General features: G+C 43.3%; 1 protein-coding gene across 2 annotated transcripts; it reads left to right on the plus strand.

The window, feature by feature from the left end:
• Window positions 1-4473: 4473 nt before the first annotated feature.
• bicdl2l (bicaudal-D-related protein 2-like) lies at window positions 4474-20331 on the plus strand. Of its 2 annotated transcripts, none has more exons than XM_071364788.1 (8): window positions 4474-4604; window positions 7686-7783; window positions 7942-8630; window positions 9239-9358; window positions 15208-15366; window positions 17257-17348; window positions 17549-17669; window positions 19746-20331. In XM_071364788.1, exons 3-8 carry the CDS (start codon window positions 8067-8069, stop codon window positions 20067-20069), a joined length of 1380 nt encoding a protein of 459 aa, XP_071220889.1. In that variant the 5' UTR covers window positions 4474-4604; window positions 7686-7783; window positions 7942-8066; the 3' UTR covers window positions 20070-20331. The 2 variants fall into 2 exon arrangements, with proteins under 2 accessions (XP_071220889.1, XP_071220890.1); XM_071364789.1 differs by lacking the exon at window positions 4474-4604 and adding an exon at window positions 5497-5676.
• The last annotated feature ends 178 nt before the right edge of the window (window positions 20332-20509 follow it).

Here is a 20509-nt window from a genome sequence, read left to right on the forward strand (position 1 = left end):
AAATCCACAAGGAGCCAGTAGAAAACATATTTATTTAGCAAGTCAGCCATATCAGCTATGGTTTTTAAAAACACACATCACGACAAGAGAGACAACACAGCACTACATAAAGAGAGACCTAAGACGACAACATAGCATGGCAGAAACACACGACAACACAGCATGGTAGCAACACAACATGGCGACAACATGGTAGCAACACAACATGGCAGCAGCACAAAACAGGGTACAAACATTGTTGGACACAGACAACAGCACAAAGGGCAAGACTGTAGAGACAACAATGCATCACGCAAAGCAGCCACAACTGTCAGTAATTGTGTCCATGATTTAGTCTTTGAATGAAGAGATTGAGATAAAACTGTCCAGTTTGAGTGTTTAATGCATCTTGTTCCAGTCGCTAGCTGCAGCGAACTGAAAAGACAAGCGACCCAGGGATGTGTGTGCTTTGGGGACCTTTAACAGAATGTGACTGGCAGAATGGGTGTTGTATGTGGAGGATGAGGGCAGCAGTAGATATCTCAGATAGGGGGGAGTGAGGCCTAAGAGGGTTTTATAAATAAGCAACAACCAGTTGCTCTTGCGACGGGTATACAAAGATGACCAGTTTACCGAACACTATAGAGTGCAGTGATGTGTCCTATAAGGAGCATTGGTGGAAAACTTCATTGGAATATATCTACAACTTTTTCAAAATGTAAAAAAAATGGATCAACCTACCACAAAATTGTTTTGCTGAAATATCTCCAAAAGTTGTGATGACACTGAGGATTTTTTTTTGTTCAGCAAGAACAGTGACAGGCAGGGAAAGTTTTGGGGAAATAATTTGGTGACATCTTGTGGTCTTTATGTAAATTACAGGGGTCTAGTTACCCCCTACTACCCTTGGCCTATGTGAATTATTAATAATACAAAAGCCTGCTGGTAAAAGCCTTACGAGTAGACCATTTAGAAACCTTCTATGGATATAGGCTACTTGGCGAATGCATGGCCAGAATAAGAAAAACACCAGACTGCTGTTGATGCAGGGTTCATTATAGCATGGTAAGGGCATATAGCCTACATGTTTGTTTTTTTACACACATCCAAAATAATAACAGGAGCTGTCTAAAATAATGTAATAGCCTAAGTAGATAAAACGGGGATGTCCGCTCACTCTTACCATACCATACAGACTCATATGTATTTTAAAGTGATCTCAAGAGCCAAACCCTATTGCTAGTCTTGATTACTTGGCAAATGCATTGGGCAGGACAAAAAAACAGCCTGCATTGAGAGGAGGAGTGGCTTGGTTTAGAGGTTGTGGGCACAAAAAGCACGTCTCCCTTGTTCCATGTTTATATCCCTTACAAAAAAAGGTTTCAGCTTTGAAACAGCAGTAAAGGTGCAGTAACTGCAGTCTACTGTGGTATTTTGGACATAGTCATTACAGATTACACTGCAAAAATTACTTTAGTAAAAAAAACTATTATTTTGGACGCAGTATTTGCAGCATAGTTCACTCTGACCGCAATGTTTTTTCATAAGGGTGGGCATAAGACACGTTTTCCTACTTTTCAGCTCAATGCCTTTTTGAACATATGAACTTTCATGTGCCTTAATAACCAAGTCGTATCTAATCTGTAAAACGAAATAAAATATGAAATCGAGAAGCTGTTTAGCAAACACAGAAAATACAGAACCTGCCCAGCCATGATTGGTTGAGATAGTGAGGGTGCTGGGACTTTCACGAGAAAGCGAGTCCATTCTGTCACTCAATGCTTATATTTCAAATGGCACGTCCTGATCTCTGCTACCGCGGATATTTGAAAGATCAATCATTGGATTTAATCATATTTTTCTTCATGGACAACATGCGAAGTGTAGCTACAGCTTTCAATAACAGTGTTATTCTGAATACAGCTGCTGTTATCGATACAGCTTGTGTCTACTGTACTGTTGGCAAAAGCAGTCTGGTTGAAGCCGAGTGGGAATGATTATTTAGAAAAGGTTTCAGTCTGCCATGAATCATCATCATAATCCATACACAGCAGGTGCACTGTATCAAAACGTAGTTTTCATTGTTAGCTATTAGTTAGTTAGGTAACGTTATACAGGTAACAGGTAAGTTATTGCCAGCTAGCTACAGTGGCTGAGCTGGCCAGTTACATTGTGCTGTTAATGTTGATTGCTGATGTGCTAAATCATGCATGATATGATGATAATCTTTGTCATGTTTAACCAGTTAGCTACTGAAAATAGGTTTACCGAGAGACTGAAAAACAGCTTCTATCTCAAGGCCATCAGACTGTTAAATAGCCATCACTAGCACATAGAGGCTGCTGCCTATAGACGTGAAATCACTGGCCACTTTAATAAATGGAACACTAGTCACTTTAATAATGTCTACATATCTTGCATTACCCATCTCATATGTATGTACTGTATCCTATATTATTCTACTGTATCTTGTTCTATGTCGCTCTGACATTGCTTGTCCATATATTTTTATATTCTTAATTCCATTCCTTTACTAGATGTGTGTATTGGGTATATGTTGTGTAATTGTTAGATATTACTGCACTGTCGGAGCCAGAAGCAAAAGCAGTTTGCTACACCCGCAATAACATCTTCCACAATACACTTTGATTTGATTTGAAATAGCCACTGTGCTGTGAATGCTAATTGATTAGCAAGCTAATCAAACCCAATGTTAAGTGATAGGGACACATGCTAAGCTAACTAGCCACAATGAAATGATAGTTCAATAGCTATCTACATTGAACAAAAATATAAACGCAACATGCAAACAATTTCAGCGATTTTACTGAGTTACAGTTCATATAAGGAAATAAGTCAATTAAAATAAATGCATTAGGCTCTAATCTATGGATTTCACATGACTGTGAGTACAGATATGCATTTGTTGGTCACAGATACCTTTGAAAGAAATGTAGGGTCGTGGATCAGAAAACCAGTCAGTATCTGGTGTGACCACTATTTGCCTCGTGAGCGTGACACATCTCCTTCACATCACTCTGTTGATTGTGGAATGTTGTCCCACTTTTTTATGGCTGTGCAAAGTTGCTGGATATTGGCGGGAACTGGAGCACGCTGTCGTACACGTCGATCCAGAGCATCCCAAACATGCTCGAAGCGGTTTGGTGATGTCAATGTTGTGAACAGAGTGCCCCATGGTGACGGTGGGGTTATGTTATAGGCAGGCATAAGCTACGGACAATGAACACAATTGTATTTTATCGATGGCAATTTGAATGCACAAAAATACAGTGACGGTGCAGCGGTCTGAGGCACTGCATCGCTAGGGTTTGATCCCGGGCTTTGTTGCAGCCGGCGGCGCACAATTGGCCCAGCGTTGTCCAGGTTAGGAGAGGATTTGGCCGGCCGGGATGTCCTTGTCCCATCTCGCTCTAGCGACTCCATGTGACAGGCCGGGCACATGCACGCTGACATCGGTCGCCAACTGTACGGCGTTTCCGTACAGTAATGTATTTATTTAAATTGACTGATTTTCTCATATGAACTGTAACTCAGTAAAATCAGTGAAGTTGTTGCATGTTGGGTTTATGTTTTTGTTCAGTATATGGACATTGGACATGGACATTACATGTCCTGCTTCAAAGTGCAGGACAGAAATAGGCTCTCAGGCGAGATTAATTTGTTCATACCTACCTCGTACCCCTGTACATTGACTCTGTATGTAGTCTGGCTATTTTAATTTTTTTACTCATTGTAGGGAAAGTGCTCTTGAGTAAGCATTTTATGGTAAAGTCTACAGCTGTTGTTTTCAGTGCATGTGACAAATAAAATCGGATTTGATCCTGACCTGAACCAAAGTCACAACGGATCTCATTTGATAGACCTAAGCCTGTGTTTGTCGGTTTTAAGTTTTTCCTAATTGTAGGCTGCCACCTTTAGTAGTCTTTTACTCTTTAAATATTTGATTGTTTTTTAAGCATTACCTCACTGCTTTAGCACATGGCCAGAGTCACGTGTTCTCATGGGAATTCTTTAAGAGATCCGTTGCTTAAGAGCGTGTGAACGAGGCTAAATGGCCGTAAACACTGTAGCTGGTCAATGTGAAAGGTTATCTTTATTATACAACAATAGGCAATTTAATACTGTTAATGGTTTGCCAAATGGGGGAACTTGGTGAGATAACGTTCAGAGAATCCATTTAGGCAGTTTGGTAAAAGTATTACTTTTCTAAATATGTTTCCCAATGATTAGAGCAACTGTGAAAATCGCAGCAAAATGTTTAAATGCCCTTTTCTCCTAAATGGTATTATACTTGTATCAATTTTAAAAGCAGCATTACCTTCACATGTTTCTCCAATTACAAGGTATGATAAACCATTTAGAAGTCCAATTACAAGGTATGATAAACCATTTGGAAGTCTGTACTTTTATCCATAAAATAAATAAATACAAATCAAATTTTGGAACATAAGCCCGAAAAGAGATGGTGGGTCACATGTAAATGACCAATCATGGTGCTAAAATAGAGAACTTGCTTTAACAGGTTGAATAAGCAAACGAGCGTGCGATTGACAGTTACACTGGTTTAACGCCAGCCAACAATAGAGCCCGGTGGGTAAAAGCAGGTGAGCTGGTTCTACTCTTTTTGGCAATATTCTGGTGGAAAATTTAGAGGGTCAAGCATAACACGCCAACCCTGTTACCTATACATAGATAGACAGGCTAGAAATGCTTTTTGTGACGCATTTGGATTTATGGTTGATTTTAAGATTAAATCGCAACTTTATTTGTGACTTAATAAGTGACTGTTGTGGGGTTTGTAGAGCAAAACCACCGACATGTACATGTTCGTGAGAGTCATCTTTTAATATTTTGTATGTCAAACCGTTCGGACATTAGACGTTTTCGTGGGAAGACAAATTTTCGCGATGTATCATGTTCTGACAAACACTACTTTAGCTCCTCCACCAATGCGTTGAATTGAGACTCCGCCAATACAAAAAAAACATATACCTTTAACTTTATATGGGGATGTTTAATTATGTTAATTTGATTTCCGTAGGGCCGCGAAAATTGACTCGAGGGTTAAGGGGGCTGAATTTCCTGATTTGCCCTAGCTTTTCGTCTTGGTCATTAGGAAATGAAGCGGCCATGACTGATTCAGACTGAAACCAGACAATAGTTGTCTTGGGTGGTTTGTGACGTGGCAAACGTTTGTACATTAACTCTGCCAAAACCATACACCGTTACAGCCGCTCACCCATCTAGATAACCGAGAAACAGTCTAACCAGGTCTTGAAGTCGCCAAGGCCAACTTCTTTCTACAATTTGCTTCAGCCGGCTAGTGTGCGAACAGGGCAAAATTGGTTTGACATTGGATAGCTTATCTCTGGGGCTAGTTACGGGATCGTCAATAAATTACACAATGTAATTGTGACTATTTTCATGTTGCACATCTTTTAGTTGTCTCATTAAATGCTTTCAATATTTATATTAATTTATAGTTTGTAAGGAGTTAAGTCATTTTGAAATATGCAGTTATTGACATTTAAAAAATATTGTATTAAGTATATTGTGTAATTTACTGATGGACCCTAACCAGCCCTGTACAGCCCTGTACCAAATTGACCATTACTTGAGCACTGTGGGCATGTGGGAAGGATTGAAATAAACCCAACCAGAGGAACACTGTTAAAGGTACCCTTCATTCCATGACTTACATTTTTTTTTCTTATCTCACAAATCTCAATTTTGGAACACTATAATAAATGTTTCTGACTCATATGTCACAGGCCGTTTTCAAAACGAGAAGTTGTTTTTCAGGGGCAGTCGCTCTTTAACCTCATGAGATGGGAATTTTTATTTATTTTTATGAAGCTGAACAAGTGCTCTTTATGACAAATGTTAAAATTAAAATGATGTGAAATCAAGTTTTATTTATATATATATATATATATATATATATCAGTACCAGTCAAAAGTTTGAACACGATCTCATTCAAGGGTTTTTCTTTATTTTTTACAATGTTCTACATTGTATAATAATCGTGAAGACATCAAAACTATAAAATAACACATATGGAGTCATGTAGTAACCAAAAAAGTGTTAAACAAATCAAAATATTTTATATTTGAGATTCTTCAAAGTAGCCACCTTTTGCCTTGACAGCTTTGCACACACTTGGTATTCTTTCAACCAGTTCCATGAGGTAGTCACCTGGAATGCATTTCAATTAACAGGTGTGCCTTGTTAAGTTCATTTCTGGAATTTCTTTCCTTCTTAATGCGTTTCGGCCAATCAGTTGTGTTGTAACAAGGTATGGGTTGGGGGTATGCAGAAGATAGCCCTATCTGGTAAAAGTCCATATTATTGCAACAGCTCAAATAAGCAAATAGAAATGACAGTCCATCATTATTTTAAGACATGAATGTCAGTCAATCCGCAAAATGTCAAGAACTTTGAAAGTTTCTTCAAGTGCAGTCGGAAAAACCATCAAGCGCTATGATGAAACTGGCTCTCATGAGGACCGCCAACGGAAAGGAAGCACCAGATTTACCTCTACTGCACAGGATAAGTTCATTATAGTTACCAGCCTCAGAAATTGCAGCCCAAATAAATTCAGACATCTCAGCATCAACTGTTCAGAGGAGACTGTGTGAATCAGGCCTTCATGATAAAATTGCTACAAAGAAACCATTACTAAAGGACACCAATAAGAAGACTTGCTTGGATCAAGAAACACGAGCAATGGATATTAGACTGGTGGAAATCTGTCCTTTGGTCTGATAAGTACACATTTTAGATTTTTAGTTCCAACCCCTGTGTCTTTGTGAGACGCAGAGTAGGTGAACGGATGATCTCTGCATGTGTGGTTCCCACTGTGAAGCATGGAGGAGGTGTGGGGGTGCTTTGCTGGTGACACTGTCAGTGATTTATTTAGAATTCAAGGCACGCTTAACCAGCATGGCTCCCACAGCATTCTGCAGCGATACGCCATCCCATCTGGTTTGATCTTAGTCCCACTATCATTTGTTTTTCAACAGGAAAATTACCCACCACACATTCAGGCTGTGTAAGGGCTATTTTACCAAGAAGAAGAGTGACGGAGTGCTGCATCAGAGGACCTGGCCTGTTCAATCACCCAACCTCAACCCAATTGAGGTGGTTTGGGATGAGTTGGACCGCAGGGTGATGTAAAAGCAGCCAAGTGCTCAGCATATGTGGGAACTCCTTCAAGACTGTTGGAAAAGCATTCCAGGTGAAGCTGGTTGAGAGAATGCCAAGAGAGTGAAAAGCTGTCATCAAGGCAAAGGGTGGCTACTTTGAAGAATCTAAAATATTTTGATTTGTTTAACACTTTTTTTAGTTACTACATGATTCCTTATGTGTTTATTATTCTACAATGTAGAAAATAGTAAAAATAAAGAAAAACCCTTGAATGAGTAGGTTTGTCCAAACATTTTACTGGTACTGTATATATATTTTTTTACCAAGTGACACTTCTCAAAAGGCACTGAATTGGTGGAACGACCTCTCTCTTTTGTACTCTCCCTTCCATGTCTTGCCTCTTATCTCTCTCACACATTTGCTCCTCATCCCTTCTGAAATGGTGTATGTGTAGCTTGGCATTGTTATATGATGACAGGGCAGTATAAACAGATAGGTATCGTACGTCATGTCTGTAATCTGTGTCTGATTGTGTTAGGACATCAAAGGTCCATTTCCCTCAAGCCCTGAAATGTTGACGTGCCCGTATCCAGGCTACCATCACCGTAGCAATAGAAGTTAAAGGGAGAAAAAAAGGTGAGGGTGCAGCCTCCTCTGACATCACTCGATGACATCACACAAGATATGTTGGTCCTATTCTGGTTACTCAAAGTTCAGGAAAAACCAGTTGGTAAACATTCTGTGTTTTGTTCCCTCCCCTTCTCACTCTCTATTTTTCTCTCACTCTGTCATAGCCTGTTCTCACTGCCAGTCATTTTTTTTTTGTCCCAGTGAGATTGTGAGCTCCTCTCTTCAATTCTCTCTCAAACTCTCCTCTTGTCGGTTTACTGTTTGGTGGTTGTGACCCCTCTATTATACCATGGGAGACCCTGTGCCTTTCTCCATCCTGAACGAGAGACTGAGACCACAGTTCACTGCCATGGAACAACTCTGCTACTCCCTGCACACGCTGGAAGATGGACACCAGCTGCCTGGCACTGTCTGTGGCAGTTCAACCACACGGTCTACAATACTGAGAGATGAAATACAAACACAGGACGATTCAAGCTCGACCATGACTGAACCAGAGGATGACCCAGAGAAGGAGGATGTGGTCACAGAAGGGTCGACTTCGCTGACCGAAGAGGGGGACAATTGTCATGATCTGTTGACCATGACCAGTACCTGTTTGATGCCGTCTTTGACCGCAGAAGATGCTGGTCCTGATGGTTCTGGTGAGCTGGCCATGGTCAAGGAGAGTTTGGCCATAGAGAATGGCGATCCAGGTGGTTTGACCATGGTCAGTGAGGGAGATGGTTCTGATGAGGTCAGTGAGGATAAGAGCCCTTTCAGACGGAGCTACGTAGACAGAACCTTACCGGACCTCATCAGGAGTGAACGACAGCTCGGCAGACGCAGAACATTAGGACCAGTGTCAGACACGGTGAGAGAGTGAGGACGGACAAAAATAACATGTGTGTGCTGTGCAGCCAAGAAAGTATATTGAATGTAATTTGACGCAGTACTTGTTATGGTTTTCAAAGATCTTGGACCAGAACAGATCTTTCACCTCGTTCAGTACAAGTGTGTCATACTCTGCTATAGAATGTTATCAGCTCATGGAGACAGGTTTGATTTGTGGCTGAAGGGAATATTGTTGTCTCTCTTTGGGCTCTTATCAGTGAGGGGCCTGGTGTTATCTGTGTGCGTGTGTAATATGAGCTGTCACATGCGTATCCAGTACAACAGGATTTGTTTCTGCTGTGTCATCTTCCAGGAATCTGGATTAGCACTGTTTACAACTGAGCCTGAGTTTTTCATGACACCATTTATTCTTAGCTGAAGGTTGTGTGCGCGTGGTTAAAAGTAGTGCCTCGGGAGGTGGTGTGTGTGCGTGCATGGTTAAAGGTAGTGCCTCGGGAGGTGGTGTGTGTGTGTGTGTGTTTTGCATGTAACACTGTCTGTGTGTGTCTAGTTGAAGGGAAGAGGAAATTCAGCAACACCTGTAGGAAGTTGTTAAACATGCTTCTTTACAAACGTGTTTGTGTGTAGTTGAAGGAAGTGCGTCGGGAGGTGGCGCTGTCAGTGAGACGCAGTCTGAGGCTGAAGGCTCAGGTGGACAAACTACAGGAGAACAGAGACGAACCGGGATGGAGCCAACACAGGGAGAAGGTAACACACACACTTCAAATACAGTCAAGCATAACCATATATTTGAAAAGTAATTTCAAAGGTCATGCAATTGTTGAAACATACAGAAACAAGATCAGTGTGATGTATAGAGGCTGAATAACAAGAATCACATGACAACAGGGCTTGAATGGAGTCTGGGGGTAGGCTAACAGGACTGAATCCTTTCTGTTACTGTGAAGCACGTCACCTTTAGAAGTCTGTGTTTATGTTGAACTCTTTCCCCTCCCTCATCCTTCTCTCACCCCCTCCCTCCCTCAGGAAATAAAGCTCTGCCTCGGGTTCTGCTGTGGTACAGTGGTTGCACAGCCTTTCCTCTATAGGGAGGCTGTGCTCACTGAGCCTGTACTTTTTCAAAGTTTTTCTAAGGTTTTAATCAGTAACCGTGGTCAAATAGTTTGCCATGGTGTACTGTCGATTTATAGCCAGATAGCACAGGATTTGGCTTTGTGCTTGTTTTTCCCAATAGGTAATGTAGTTTTTGTTTTGACTGTGTCATTTGGTTTATTCTGATTGATTGGATGTTCTGGTCCTGAGGCTTCAGTGTATTAGTAGAACCGATTTGTGAACTCAGCCCCAGTTGGATGAGGGAAATATTTTCTGGCATTGCAGGGCTTGATGAGGGCTGGATGAGGGAAATATTTCCTGGCATTGCAGGGCTTGATGAGGGCTGGATGAGGGAAATATTTCCTGGCATTGCAGGGCTTGATGAGGGCTGGATGAGGGAAATATTTTCTGGCATTGCAGGGCTTGATGAGGGCTGGATAGGGAAATATTTAGGGCTTGATGAGGGCTGGATGAGGGAAATATTTCCTGGCATTGCAGGGCTTGATGAGGGCTGGATGAGGGAAATATTTCCTGGCATTGCAGGGCTTGATGAGGGCTGGATGAGGGAAATATTTCCTGGCATTGCAGGGCTTGATGAGGGCTGGATGAGGGAAATATTTCCTGGCATTGCAGGGCTTGATGAGGGCTGGATGAGGGAAATATTTTCTGGCATTGCAGGGCTTGATGAGGGCTGGATGAGGGAAATATTTCCTGGCATTGCAGGGCTTGATGAGGGCTGGATGAGGGAAATATGTTCCTGGCATTGCAGGGCTTGATGAGGGCTGGATGAGGGAAATATTTCCTGGCATTGCAGGGCTTGATGAGGGCTGGATGAGGGAAATATTTCCTGGCATTGCAGGGCTGGATGAGGGAAATATTTCCTGGCATTGCAGGGCTTGATGAGGGCTGGATGAGGGAAATATTTTCTGGCATTGCAGGGCTTGGTAAATTATTTGAAGGGGTCACCATATTTGAGATCTTTTCAAAACTTCATTGCTCTTTTTTTGAGTTATTATTAGTGGATATTGGCCTAATTCTGCCCCTGCATGCATTGTTGTAGTTTTCCTCTGGACATGTACTGTAGGTGTTTGCCCCATTGGGTGAAATCTTGTTTTGCAAGTGGACTCCACACCTCGCTGCCATAAAGTACAATTGATTCAATGACATATTCAATTAGTTTTAGCCAAACTATACGAGGTATTTCTATTTGGATTCGTTTTTTAGTGGTGTAGAATGCCCTGCATGCTTTCTCAATTCATTCACTGCCTCATTTAGGTGTCCAGTTGAGCTTATTTTGAAACCTAAGTAATTGTAGTGTGTGCAGTACTCTGCATATTTTGTACCAATCGAGAACTTTGGTCTAATTCCCTGAGATCTTCTCTGGAAAATCATTGTTTTAGTCTTTTGGGGATTTACTGCCAAGGCCCAGGTCTGGCAGTACTGCTCTAGGTGATGTGCTGTGGGTTTCAGCAGGCATAGGTCATCTGCGAAGAGCAGGCATTTAACCTCTGTATTGTGGAGACCAACAACAGGGGCTGAGGATTTTTCTAGAATAGTGGCCAAGAGCGCAGGGCTGCGATTGCAACCCTGGCAAAGGCCAGGCCCCTGGTTATAATTTCTTGCCAATTCTGATGCTCCATTTATTGCCAAGGATTTAATTGTCATGTCGTGAGATGTTTTTGGTAGATATCCAATTTGACTTTTAGTCAAGACATTGTGCTTATTAAGGAAGTTTAGAACTCTTACATTTATAATACTACAGAAAACTTTCCCCATGTTACTGTTCAAACAAATACCTCTGTAATTGTTAGGGTCAAATTTGTCTCCGTTCTTAAAGATTGGGGTTATGAGTCCTTGGTTCCTGTTCAAATTAAACAGTTTTAATATAGCCAATTGGAATTTTGCTGAATTTGAGCATCTCATTTAGGATGCCATCAGGTCTGCATTCTTTTTTACATTTGAGGGCTTGAAGTTTCTTAGAGGTCCTGCTCAGGGTGGGTGCTGCAGCTTCTCTCTAGGAGTCTCTGCAGTCTGTTCTCTATGGTGCAGAACTTGATGACAGACAGCTCCTTTGCCATCTCCTTTACCTCAAGAGCTGTGGTAAGGCTCTCTCTTCATGGTGACCTTTACCTCCTCAAGCACTGTGGTAAGGCTCTCTCCTCATGGTGACCTTTACCTCCTCAAGCACTGTGGTAAGGCTCTCTCTTCATGGTGACCTTTACCTCCTCAAGCACTGTGGTAAGGCTCTCTCCTCATGGTGACCTTTACCTCCTCAAGCACTGTGGTAAGGCTCTCTCTTCATGGTGACCTTTACCTCCTCAAGCACTGTGGTAAGGCTCTCTCTTCATGGTGACCTTTACCTCCTCAAGCACTGTGGTAAGGCTCTCTCTTCATGGTGACCTTTACCTCCTCAAGCACTGTGGTAAGGCTCTCTCTCAGCTCCTGGACTGGTTGATCTGGTCCTGTAGAAGCTGTCTGGTCTGGAGGTGGTGTAGCTGGGGGGCTGCTCCATTAGATTAGTAACCCATACCTCTAACAGAGACATCCTCTCAGCAGGCTGATGAGGGTGTGGTCATGGCTAGGGTTGAACATTTTGGGGAATAGTCAGAGGTGGAAACTTTCCTTGGGAATATGGGAATTTATGCAAATTAATAGTAATACCATGTAGATGTTTTTTGCATTGGATATATTTACCATAGCATATGGAGACAGAAACATAAACCTTTTACCTTATCATAAGTAGACATAATTGCAAATAATTAAATCCTTCCAATAGAAAAAAAAAAAATGTAGTTAGGAATTGAACTTTAATTAAATGAGTTGACTCTTCACATGGGATGATTTCACTGAACAACAAAAGGGAATATTGAATGATCCCCAATGATCCATCACATCTCCCAACAACATTTTCAACATACACGTGTAAAATGATAGTCTAGAAACTAAAGCTTTGGTTGTTTTCTTCTCAGGCTTCCATGTCTTCTCCCTGGACCTTCTAAATGTCCACCTCTTGAACATCAGACTCTGAGACCTCATTTTCATGGTCACCTTCCAACCTTGTTGAGGATGGCTCGTTGTCAGGCTCAAAAAGAAAAACATTTGCCTGGATGGCCACCAATTCTTCAACCCTTGTATTGGTCAGCCTGTTGTGTGCTTTGCTGTGTGTGTTTCCAAACAAGGACCAGTTGCGTTCTGAGGCGGCTGATGTTGGTGGGATTTGGAAGATGGAGGCAACAGGGGAAAGAGCCTCAGATCCACAAAGTCCCTTCCACCAGGTGGCTGATGAGATGTTGGCACGACTGCCATATTGCATCTCCATCCCAAAGCCCTTGCTTGGAAGTGTACTCCACCAGACTGCCAAGAATCTTGCCCTCATCCAGGCCAAGGTGGTGAGGCACAGTAGTGATGAGACCATAGGCCTTGTTGATCTCTGCACTAGACAGGATGCTCTTGCCAGCATACTTGGGGTCCAACATGTACGCTGTGGCGTGTATGGGCTTCAGGCAGAAGTCTTCACGCTCTTTGATGTATTTCAGAATTGCAGTTTCTTCTGCTTGGAGCAACAGTGAAGTGGGCAGGGCAGTACGGATTTTTTCTCTTACATCTGCAAGCAGAGTCTGAACATCAGACAAGATGGCATTGTCTCCCTCAATCCGTGCAATGGCTACTGCTTTAGGTTTCAGGAGTTTCAGGCTGCTTACCACCATCTCCCAAAATACATCATCCAGGAGGATCCTCTTGATGGGGCTGTCCATATCTGCAGACTGATATGGCCATTTCTTCGAGAGATTCCTATCCTTCCAGGACTGTCAAACATGATGACAACACAACCCCAATGGGTGTTGCTGAGCAGCTTCAATGTGGTGCTCTTATTCTTCTCACTTTGCTTAGTGAGGTAGATTGCTGCTATAACTTGTTGACCCTTCACATACCTAACCATTTCCTTGGCTCTCTTGTAGAGTGTATCCATTGTTTTCGGTGCCATGGTGTCCTTGAGGAGCAGATTCAATGCATGAGCAGCACAGCTAATGGGTGTGATGTGAGGGTAGGACTCCTCCACTTTAGACCAAGCAGTCTTCATGTTCGCAGCATTGTCTCACCAGTGCAAATACCTTTTGTGGTCCAAGGTCATTGATGACTGCCTTCAGCTCATCTGCAATGTAGAGACCGGTGTGTCTGTTGTCCCTTGTCTGTGGTGTCTGATTCATCATTTTCACCCCAAATGGAACTAGATGGAATTTTGTCAGATGTTGCTTGTTGTGAGTGCTGAGGGAACTTTATGCACTTGGCCAGATGATTCTGCATCTGTTGCATTCTTCACATATGATTTGGCACAGTGTTTGCAAATGTACACAGCTTTTCCTTCTAAATTAGCTGCAGTCTGCACACATCAGATGGTGCCTGTGGCATTTCCCTGCAAAGATTAGAAAAAAATGAGTAAAAAAACAAATACAATTCCATGTACAGATGAATAGTTAAGCAGTTAGATTACACAACTTCTTTGTAAGATAAATGAAACATCCACCATTCCAGTGTTTAATTGCTATATTGTAATTACTTTGCCACCATGGCCTATTTATTGCCTTAACTCCCTTATCTTACCTCATTTGCACTAACTGTATATATACTTTTCCTTTTCTTTTTTTTCTACTGTATTATTGACTGGATGTTTTTGTTTATTCCATGTGTAACTCTGTTGTTGTATGTGTCAAATTGCTATGCTTTATCTTGGCCAGGTCACAGTTGCAAATGAGAATTTGTTCTCAACTAGCCTACCTGGTTAAATAAAGGTTAAATATATATATTTTTAAATATGGAAACAGGTGAATTAACACTCAGTTAGCAGGCTCAAGCAAGCGAAAACCCACATGGTAGCAAAAACTAACTAGGAGAAATTGTTAACAAGTTAGAAATGATTTAAACACACTTTGCTGTATTTACTAGTTAACAAAAAAAAATATATGTCATAAAATATTCACCCCATCCAGTATTGTAATCAAAACTTACCAGAAAGCATGTTGTCCTTGGCTCAGACAGTGTAGTAGTGTGGGCTTAATAGCATCTCATTAGTATGCAAGATCTTGAGAATCAGCTGTACATGTGATGTAAGAGTGCACTGTGCATGCAGAGGGTTGCAATTCCATTGGATTGGGGATAGTGTAACCAAAAATAGCCCCAAGACTTAGAATTGCCTTGTGTATCCCACAAAAAAAGGTTCACTGTTATAAGCTAACTTTTCTGATGAATTTAAGAAAAATTCCCCAAATTCCAGGGATTAACTTCCTAGCAAGCTAACTGACAAATTTGAATTTAGCAAGCTAGCACGATTAAGATAGCTTTTTTTTTTTTTTTTTACTCACTCTGTCAATCTTTTCCTCGATCTTCAGTTGTCTAATTTGACTACTTATATTTTGTAGCACATTTTCCTCGCGATCTTAACAAACAAGTTATAAAAGTCAGGAGCTGTTCTTCTGCGTGAATGCCTTGACTGTTTCTCTCTCTAGGTTACAGAGGAGGTTCAGTCCGTTCTGAGGTTGTTGCTTCCTCTGACAGAAGCAGAGTCCAGCACAGTAGAACCATCTGTTCAGGAGAACAGTCTGGATACAGCGCTGGTCCTGCTGCAGAACGTCGCACGCAAACTAGCTCTCAGCCACACAGCACAGGTGAACCTAAACTAGCTCTCAGCCACACAGCACAGGTGAACCTAAACTAGCTCTCAGCCACACAGCACAGGTGAACCTAAACTAGCTCTCAGCCACACAGCACAGGTGAACCTAAACTAGCTCTCAGCCACACAGCACAGGTGAACCTAAACTAGCTCTCAGCCACACAGCACAGGTGAACCTAAACTAGCTCTCAGCCACACAGCACAGGTGAACCTAAACTAGCTCTCAGCCACACAGCACAGGTGAACCTGATAACCTAGCTCTCAGCCACACAGCACAGGTGAACCCTAAACTAGCTCTCAGCCACACAGCACAGGTGAACCCTAAACTAGCTCTCAGCCACACAGCACAGGTGACCCTAAACTAGCTCTCAGCCACACAGCACAGGTGAACCCTAAACTAGCTCTCAGCCACACAGCACAGGTGAACCCTAAACTAGCTCTCAGCCACACAGCACAGGTGAACCTAAACTAGCTCTCAGCCACACAGCACAGGTGAACCTAAACTAGCTCTCAGCCACACAGCACAGGTGAACCCTAAACTAGCTCTCAGCCACACAGCACAGGTGAACCCTAAACTAGCTCTCAGCCACACAGCACAGGTGAACCTAAACTAGCTCTCAGCCACACAGCACAGGTGAACCCTAAACTAGCTCTCAGCCACACAGCACAGGTGAACCTAAACTAGCTCTCAGCCACTCAGCACAGGTGAACCCTAAACTAGCTCTCAGCCACACAGCACAGGTGAACCCTAAACTAGCTCTCAGCCACACAGCACAGGTGAACCTAAACTAGCTCTCAGCCACACAGCACAGGTGAACCTAAACTAGCTCTCAGCCACTACAGCACAGGTGAACCCTAAACTAGCTCTCAGCCACACAGCACAGGTGAACCCTAGAACTCTCAGCTCTCAGCCACACAGCACAGGTGAACCTAAACTAGCTCTCAGCCACACAGCACAGGTGAACCTAAACTAGCTCTCAGCCACTCAGCACAGGTGAACCCTAAACTAGCTCTCAGCCACACAGCACAGGTGAACCTAAACTAGCTCTCAGCCACACAGCACAGGTGAACCTAAACTAGCTCTCAGCCACACAGCACAGGTGAACCTAAACTAGCTCTCAGCCACTCAGCACAGGTGAACCCTAAACTAGCTCTCAGCCACACAGCACAGGTGAACCTAAACTAACACTGAGCCACACAGCACAAGTTAGGCCAGGGTCCTCAAGGATGCATTTAGTTCCTCAGTTTTTAGTGAATGTGACCCAGGCACTCAGCCACTCACACACCTCTTAGGTGAGCGTAGATCCCACCCCCACAGGCAAACCCATAGAATACAAAGATGAGTAAATCTGTGCCTATCCAGCAGTAGCTCGGAGGCTAACGGTTCATGTCAGATGAGTTTAGACACCGCCCCTCAGGTGAGCCCAGACTGGTTCCGTTCAGGTATGTGACCTGATGGGTTCAGTTAGCTCAAACTTGTTTCAATGGAATTTTAATTACTCGGTGGCATTTAAATGCCTCCCAGGCATAATGCATCACCACATGACTCCCAGCCGTAATGCATCACCACATGACTCCCAGCCGTAATGCATCACCACATGACTCCCAGCCGTAATGCATCACCACATGACTCCCAGCCGTAATGCATCACCACATGACTCCCAGCCGTAATGCATCACCACATGACTCCCAGCCGTAATGCATCACCACATACACAGAAGGTCAGAATACATCAGCAAACATTTTATTCCAACTAGCAGAAGAACTGATGTCATCAATAGTAAGAAACACCATTTTATGTCAATGTATTCCATAACTGTGAATATAAATAAAACAAACCTGCCTTTTTTCTCCCAACCACTCTCTCTTGTTTTGTTTTCCCCAGGATTCCCAGTTCTGGGTTAAAAAAGGGAATGGTGTGGATGACAGTGCTGTTCTACAACAGGCACTACGTGACAGAGACGATGCCATGGACAAGTGAGTACACACACACACACACACACACACACACACACACACACACACACACACACACACACACACACACACACACACACACACACACACACAGCAAAGAGAAGTGTCAATGCCTCCTCTAAGAGGGAACTGCATTGTTCCTGTAGAAAAATGACACATTGATGTTTTGTTTAGTTTTTTTTCCCCTTCCTGTTGAACAGGAAGAAGGCCATGGAGACGGAGCTTCTCCGCAGTAAGACAGAGATGATGTTACTGAACAACCAGCTGTTGGAGGCTGTGCAGAAACGACTGGAGCTCTCACTGGAACTAGAGGCCTGGAAGGTACTAAAAGATGGTGGGAGGAGAGAAAGAGAGAGCGAGTCGGAAAAATGGATATGTCTGAGACATACAGTAGCAACATATGAGCTCAGCTGGGGAGAGGTTACGGTGGAAAACAAGCTCTCACTAATGAGGGACAATGGCAAATTACCCATGGTTTAACACACACGTTATAATGCATCCAGCCGGTACATGTCACCAGCTGGTATCCTAGCATGATAATAAAGTAATAGAGCCTGGGGCCATCTGGTGGTGAGGGACCAGCTTCCTCTAATGGTGCAATATGACATCACATACTTCTGGTCACTTTAGTGTATGTGGACACCTGCTCGTCGAACATCTCATTCCAAAATCATGGGCATTAATATAGAGTTGGTCCCCCCTTTACTGCTATGACGGCCTCCAGTCTTCTGGGAAGGCTTTCCACTAGATGTTGGAACATTGCAGCGGGGACTTGCGTCCATTCAGCCACAAGAGCATTAGTGAGGTCAGGCACTGATGTTGGGCGATTAGGCCTGGCTTGCAGCTGGCATTCCAAGGTGTTCGATGGGGTTGAGTTCAGGGCTCTGTGCAGGCCAGTCAAGTTCTTCCACACCAATCTTGACAAACCATATCTGTTTGGACCTCACTTTGTGCACAGTCATTGTCATGCTGAAACAGGAAAGGGCCTTCCCCAAACTGTGGCCACAATATTGGAATCATAGAATCGTCTAGAATGTCATTGTATGCTGTAGCGTTAAGATTTCCCTTCACTGGAACTAAGGGGCCTAGCCCAAACCATGAAAAACAGCCCAGGATCATTATTCCTCCTCCACCAAACTTTAGTTGGCACTATACATTTGGGCAGGTAACGTTCTCCTGGCATCTGCCAAACCCAGATTCGTCTGTCGAATTGCCAGATGGTGAAGTGTGATTCATCACTCCAGAGAATATGTTTCCACTGCTCTAGAGTCCAATGGCGGCACGCTTGACATCACTCCAGACGGCGCATGGTGATCTCAGGCATGTGTGTGGCTGCTCGGCCATAGAAACCCATTTATGGCTTCCCGAGTGGCTCAGTGTTGGGGTGTCATTACCGGCCATTACCGGGAGTCCCATAGGGCGGCACACAATTGGCCCAGCATCATCCGGGTTAGGGGAAAGTTTGGCAGGGGTGGTTTACTTGACTCATCGCACTCTAGCGACTCCTTGTGGCGGGCCGGGCGTCTGCAGGCTGACTTCTGTCGTAATTTGAAAGGTGTTTCACACATTGGTGCAGCTGGCTTCCGGGTTAAGTGAGCGGATGTTAAGAAGCGCGGTTTGGCGGACGCATGACTTTTGCCTCTGCCGAGCCCGTTGGGGAGTTGCAGTGATGAGACGAGTTCGTAATCACGGAATTTGAGAGAAATAAACTAAGAAACCGATTTCATAAAGCTCCTGAAGAACTGTTCTTGTGCTGACGTTGCTTCCAGAGGCAGTTTGGAATTCGGTAGTGTGTTGCAACTGAGGACAGACGATTTTTACGCACTTCAGCACTCGGCGGTCCCGTTCTGTGAGCTTGTGTGGCCTACCACTTCGTGGCTGATCTGTTGTTGCTCCTAGACATTTCCACTTCACAATAACAGCACTTACAGTTGACCGAGGAAGCTCTAGCAGGGCAGAAATGTTATGAACTGAAAGGTGGCATCCTATGACGGTGCCACGTTGAAAGTCACTGAGTTCGCACACTTTCTTTTTACCTCATCACTGGTCAGAATGTGTACCAAGTTTGATGTCTAACGCCTCGATCACACCGATAGCGTCATTGTATTTTCGTACACCGGAAGTGCATTCATTTCCAATGGAATGCTGCATATGTTGGATTTATCGAATGTATGCGTAGACAGTTTGACAGAAATGGTAAATGTTGAACTTTTGTTGCACACATCTAGATGACGCTGTAGGTGTTATCAAGGCGTCAGAGGTAAAAGTTGCAGCAGTGGGCAGAAAAAGATAAATGCAATACTGGATTGCCATAATGAGAAATAATCCATCAATATTGTTGTCTGTTTTTTACCAATAGTCAATAAAGATGTCAACAAATGTATTTCCGTGTGTCAGGACGACATCCAGAGGATCCTGCAGCAGCAGCTCCAGAGCCAGCAGGCAGCAGAACAAGCCCAGAGGAAACCCTCCCGTCTGGGGCTGCTGAGGAGGACTAAAGAACCCCCACAGAGGCCAGCCTCCACCCCTACCACCTTGACCTACACCCCTGGACAGGTCATCCATACCCCTGCCCCCTCTCCGGCCCCTGTTACATGGAGGGATAGGCTGAAGAGGGGGAAGACGGGTCGTCATGGTGACCAGGATGCAGCGCAGGCGTCGCCGGTGTCGCGGTCGTCGAGTAGCAGCAGACTGGAGGGGTTTCATACCATAGACTTATAATACAACATAGCATGAGAGGGACAAATCATAGATACTTTATACATTTTTCAAACTGTTGATTCCTACTGGGAGAGATACATGGATTGAGCTGATAGTTGACATGCATTACACACATTCACATGGAGATTAATTCTCTACTTGAGGAAAACATTATTCAGTGGTAATGGTTGCCTTCATACTACATTTGGGTTGTAGATTCCCTCGAACTGTAATCATTAATTAATCTATAACGCGTGTCTTTGATTAAAGTAATTTAAACGTCCTTCCAAATGCTGAGCGTGCCGTTTATTCTAGTACACAGCTAAAAATTAGGGATTAAAACAGCCACAATGTCATCACAACTTCCCATTCTCCTTAACCCATAATATTTACCAAGTGCAGACTATCCGAGACAGGAAGACAAGACATGTTTTTTTCCCCTTCAATTTTAATATACATCA

Source organism: Salvelinus alpinus, chromosome 24, assembly GCF_045679555.1.
Source record: "Salvelinus alpinus chromosome 24, SLU_Salpinus.1, whole genome shotgun sequence".
NCBI classification, from domain to species: domain Eukaryota; kingdom Metazoa; phylum Chordata; class Actinopteri; order Salmoniformes; family Salmonidae; genus Salvelinus; species Salvelinus alpinus.

Bases quoted from the DNA above. Each gene is read 5' to 3' on its own strand.
- bicdl2l (XM_071364788.1), top strand. From the start codon at position 8,067: ATGGGAGACCCTGTGCCTTTCTCCATCCTGAACGAGAGACTGAGACCA. The intron at 8,631-9,238 runs GTGAGAGAGTGA...GTTTGTGTGTAG, and splicing joins TAGGACCAGTGTCAGACACG to TTGAAGGAAGTGCGTCGGGA. The intron at 17,349-17,548 runs GTGAGTACACAC...CCTGTTGAACAG, and splicing joins AGAGACGATGCCATGGACAA to GAAGAAGGCCATGGAGACGG.